At 43.4% G+C, this 5,014-nt stretch overlaps 1 protein-coding gene across 1 annotated transcript; it reads left to right on the forward strand.

Annotated features, from left to right (window-relative positions):
* The first annotated feature begins 214 nt into the window (after nt 1–214).
* GATAD1 (GATA zinc finger domain containing 1) lies at nt 215–3,833 on the forward strand. The gene is made up of 5 exons (XM_017817724.1): nt 215–491; nt 623–748; nt 1,072–1,131; nt 2,627–2,810; nt 3,537–3,833. The coding sequence occupies exons 1-5, from the start codon at nt 294–296 to the stop codon at nt 3,725–3,727; spliced, it is 759 nt and encodes a 252-aa protein (XP_017673213.1). The 5' UTR covers nt 215–293; the 3' UTR covers nt 3,728–3,833.
* The last annotated feature ends 1,181 nt before the right edge of the window (nt 3,834–5,014 follow it).

A 5,014-nucleotide genomic window follows, 5' to 3' on the forward strand; every position in this document is an offset into this window, starting at 1 on the left:
CCCCCTGCCCGCCTCTATCCCTGAGAGGCAACGCTCTCTCTGCCACGGCTTCTGCCGACGGGTGAGATGTTCCCTGCGGGGGCCAGGACTCCTTTCCCTGCGGGGCCGAGGGCTCCTTTCCCGGCGGGGGCCGAGCGCCGCCGCCGCCAGCAGAGGGCAGGGCCGGCCCCGCCGCTCCGGCCTCGCCGCCGCCACATCCGCCGCCGGCGGGAAGGGGCCGGCGCCGGGGCCCGTGAGGCCGCCGCGCTCCCGCCGCTCACAGCCGGGCCCGCGGGCCCCGCGCCGGGCGCACGATGCCGCTGGGTCTGAAGCCCACCTGCAGCGTGTGCCGCAGCACGTCCTCCTCCATGTGGAAGAAGGGCGGGCAGGGCGAGATCCTGTGCAACAACTGCACGGCGCGCTCGGCGCCGCCCGCGCCCGCCGCCTTCGCCACCACCTCGGCCGCCGCCCAGCACAGCAATGGGGGCGGCGGCGGCGGCGGCGGGAAGCAGGTGGGAAGGGTGACAAGGGTGAGGGTGACGGGGTGAGGGTGAGCAGGCTGAGGGTGATGGAGCTGCCGGGGCTGGGCGGGGCAGGGGTGTTTCGGTGTTCCCCCGCGTGTTCATCCCGCCGTTCCCCGCAGAGCAAGCAGGAGATCCACCGCCGCTCCGCGCGGCTCAGGAACACCAAGTACAAGTCGGCGCCCGCCGCGGAGAAAAAGGTTTCCACGAAGGGAAAGGGCAGGAGGCACATCTTCAAGCTGAAGAACGTGAGTCGGTGTGTGGCGGAGCGGGGCGGGGACGGGAGTGGGTCGGGAGCCTGTGCCGGGCTGGGGCGGACCCGGAGCCTGCAGGAGGAGCTGTAAATATAAACCGGTCACGAGAGTTCTGTGCTCGCTTCTCCACGTAAAGTCCTGGGGATGAAAACTGAAAACGCTGTTGTTTTCAGTTTTAAAGTAAAAATTCTTGTGTTTGTAATTTTCTTAGAGAATAATACATCAGTATGTTGTCTAAAAAGAAAAAAAAATCCTGGTATTTTATGGTTGCTTGGTTTTAACGCTCTTGATTTTCTATTTCTATGTTCTTTTCTTAGCCCATCAAGGCTCCTGAGTCCGTATCCACTATAATTACAGCAGAGTCAATCTTTTATAAGGTATGGTTAATGCAAATCTGTTTGCAAAAAAGATCATGCTGTTTCTATTTCGAATTTCAAGAATTATCACAGATAGTGAAAGCACTAGGGATATATTCACAGAAACTGTTCTTCCTTGCCTAGCAGTTGTGTAGGATTTTGTTTTGCCTTAGTTATTGCTTTTAAGTCTTGCAAGGTAGTTTACCCAAGTAGTTTACATAGTTACCATTATCCCATTTGTTGTTTTTTCTTTCAAGAAAAAGATGCATCTGGTTTCCTTAGTAATTTTTGCAATCAACATTTTTAAACTTTTTGATTTTCACATTGCAGAGGTCAAGCAAAACTTGACTAGAGCTGACTGTGTAGATTTGTGTAATGTTTCCTACCTTAGGCACAGAGGATATTGCCCATAGAGGGGATGAGCTGCAGTGCCCCAACATCTAAACTGGTTCCTGTTTCCAAGCTGATGGAATCAGTCTCGAACACCCTGGGAACAAGATCTGTGGACTTCTGCAATGAAAGCAGAAGGGGGACTTCTCACATCATTCATGCTTGAGGGCAGCTTCACCAGCATGCCAAGATGTTAGGATTTCAAGGTTCTGAAATTTGTTTTTTTTCCCAGCAGTACAAGCAAACAATTTGTTTTTCCCCCCAGAGAAAATTTCAGGATAGTCAGTGGAAGACTGTGCAGCCAGTGGTGGACTGAGATTCTATATACTCTCTAGGGACCTGATGCTTCACACCTGACGTCCCAGATGAATGTTTGCTGTTGACTGGTTCAGAAAAGAATTACTGACTTGTGTGTTTTTAGCAGAAATATCTAAGAATTATAACAAAGCTTCAACTTAACCTCCATATGCAAAATATTGCTGGTTCAGTACTTTACTGTGTTGTTGTGAAGGGGATTTTTGAGGGGGGGTTGTGTTCTTTTTATCTGTTTGAAAAATAAAAAACAACCCTCCTGGATGATTCTTGACTAACTGATCTTGACAGTGCAGGGGCTGCATTGGGCTCTGTGACGCCGCTGCAGCTCGGAGTGAGTCGCCTCTGATGTGCAGCCTCACGTGTTAGAGAGAGCACCATGGAAAATGGCAGGAGATGGATCTGTGTTTTGGAACTCTTTTGCATTCAAATGAGTGAACTTCTTCATACACAGAAAGCTGCTTCCCCTGCACACCCAAGGAAACCACTACAGTTGCTTTTCCTAGAAGGTGGTGTTGCACTCTTCTGCTTTTGACAGAATGAGACCATCTCTGCTCTGCGGTCAGGAGTTGTAGCCTCAAACTCCTGGATACTGGGGGACTGTACAAGCAGTGCTGATGAGTGGTTAGGTGAAACAGCTGTCTTTCTTAGGCCACCCTTCTTTTGCATGTGGCTGAATTAAAGCTACCTTTCAAGACTGGCGTAATTTGAGATGAACTTTTAGGTATCGATACCTAAAATATGAATCAGAATCACAGAACGAAGCTGACAAAATCAGGTTGTTTGATTTCAGTGTAATTTATTTGTCTTCTAGGGTGTATACTATCAGATTGGAGATGTTGTCTCGGTGGTTGATGAGCAGGATGGAAAAACATACTATGCTCAGATCCGTGGGTTTATTCAGGACCAATACTGTGAAAAGAGTGCTGCACTAACCTGGCTCATTCCTACACAAGCCAGCCCCAAAGACTGTTTTGACCCAGCATCCTATATCATAGGTAATTTCTAAGCCTTCACTTTACACAAGTATTGTATGTGCCTAGACTAATGCAGAATTGTATTTTTTAAATGAACTTTATAGCTTCTCATTTAATTTGTGCAAGTTCCACATTTAAGACCCTAATCCTGTAAGCATTTACTGTATGTGTGAATAATATCATTAGCACTACTGCAGTGAGTGTGATTATCTTGTACTGTGATTATCTGAGTGTGCTCATGGGGGCAGTTACACTTTTGGGACTTTAAAGATCAAATTATTATTCTATAGATAGGTTTAGACTGTAGTAACTTTGATTCTGATATACCAGTCCAAGTTGTTTCTTTTAAAGTTACCTGAATTACCTGATCTTTATCCTGAGGATGTAAAATACACTGTGTGCAAGCACTGGCATAGAGAGTGTTTTGCTAACAATAAGAAAACAATAATTCAGAAAAATCCTTTTGACAGGCAGGCCACAAATAGCATTCAAAATAACATACATTGAAAATAACTACAGTACTTCACATAAATAACTGAATGCTTCAGATGAAGGGGAAAAAAAAAGACCAGCCCAGCAAAAATAAAGGTAGATGTTTCTTGCCTAGTATTTTAGGCCCCTTGGCCAGGAAAGTCATTGATTGCAAAGGCAAATTCTCTAAATGTTGTTGTTGCATATTTTTGAGTCCTGCATACTCCAACTTTATGCCTTTAAATTTTGTCTTTGATGATTTATTTTTTTTCCTAGGACCAGAAGAAGATCTCCCAAGGAAAATGGAATATTTAGAATTTGTTTGTCACGCGCCTTCAGAATATTTCAAATCTCGATCATCTCCCTTCCCCACTGTTCCTACAAGGCCAGAGAAGGGCTATATATGGACTCATGTGGGACCTACCCCTGCAATCTCCATTAAAGAAACTGTTACCAATAATTTATAATTTTTTTTAAGGAATACTTCGGACAGGTTATTTTGCGTGTATTCTCAGGCCTGTGAGCCTCATACAAGAATTTTTAAAAAATTATAAAATATGCCATTTTACTTTATGGATTACAGGATTTATTTATTTTAAATATATCATATCTTTAAAGAGGAAGTTTCCATTCCAGTTTATGCATCATTTCAGTGCTCTGCTCTTCAGACATTATTGCTCATTTTGGGACAAACCCACAAGTTTCATGTCATCTTTTGACTTCTGAAAGTTGCCTTCAGTTTTCTTACTTTCTAAATTATTTTCCAGAAAAGGAGTTAAAAGACATAATCATCCAGCACTTTTTATACTTGTTTAATTTAGTTAACTGTGACTGTAGTTATTTACTTGTTAAATAATTTAAGACTAGCTTCAGATAAACACTAAACATGGTCAGTGATGCAGTTAATGATTTTATGTTACATGGAAAAGAGTGATCTACCTGGATTTCTCCAGACTGAAAACTCTCATCTGCAAGGAGGAACTTTTATTTAACAATCATCTTTTAAGATGAATCTGAATCTGAAACGTAATGTATGTAGCTTTCTGCTGAACTTTACATAAATTTCTTGGAAAGTTGGATGCAAATTTAAAAATTAATGTTATTTGGCTTTGCCATCCTGGCATCCTCATGGCAGGAATGTATCTGCATTTCCGGAGCAAGCCAACACTGAGGTATGATTTGAGTTTCAGATGGTTAATATTTGTATGCACGTTAGCTTGGTCCCTTAAAATTGATTTTAAAATGTTTTTTCAGTCTTTCCAATTAATGATGACTAAAAAAATCCTCAAGCAATTAAAATGAAAAAAACACATTTATTAAGGGAAATAAAAACTAATTTTACTTATTGACAGTCTCAGTATATAAATGAAAATATGCAACTAGCAGAACAGGAGAAATTACACATACTAATGCCCAAGTTTTCTGCCCTAAACCTTTTACAAACCAGTCAGCTCCAAACACTGTGAGATGTGCTTGTATGGCCTAAATTCCCAGGGCTTACTGGTTCCTGCTACCTGTGAAGGATAATAGCTGTAAGTGGCCTTAGATTTAAATGTACAGATCTCTTCAGCTTTTTGTTTTCTTTTTATGAACATATGTGACCATAGCACCCAGGAGCCCCAAACAATTTCAGTATATTGTATGAAAGCCTGTAAAAGTTGCACTGGGCTTATGTTTTAACATTTAGTACAGTGGGACTCATGAGAGCAGGAAGCAGATATTGTTTCAGCCTGTAGCCTCTGTTATGCCCTCTT

Source organism: Lepidothrix coronata, unplaced genomic scaffold, assembly GCF_001604755.1.
Source record: "Lepidothrix coronata isolate B3197 unplaced genomic scaffold, Lepidothrix_coronata-1.0 Scaffold62, whole genome shotgun sequence".
Lineage (NCBI taxonomy): Eukaryota > Metazoa > Chordata > Aves > Passeriformes > Pipridae > Lepidothrix > Lepidothrix coronata.

Excerpts from the sequence above, each read along its gene's own strand:
- GATAD1 (XM_017817724.1), top strand. The coding sequence starts at position 294 with ATGCCGCTGGGTCTGAAGCCCACCTGCAGCGTGTGCCGCAGCACGTCC. Across the intron at positions 492-622 it reads GCGGCGGCGGCGGGAAGCAG|AGCAAGCAGGAGATCCACCG; the intron begins GTGGGAAGGGTG and ends CGTTCCCCGCAG. Across the intron at positions 749-1,071 it reads ACATCTTCAAGCTGAAGAAC|CCCATCAAGGCTCCTGAGTC; the intron begins GTGAGTCGGTGT and ends TTCTTTTCTTAG.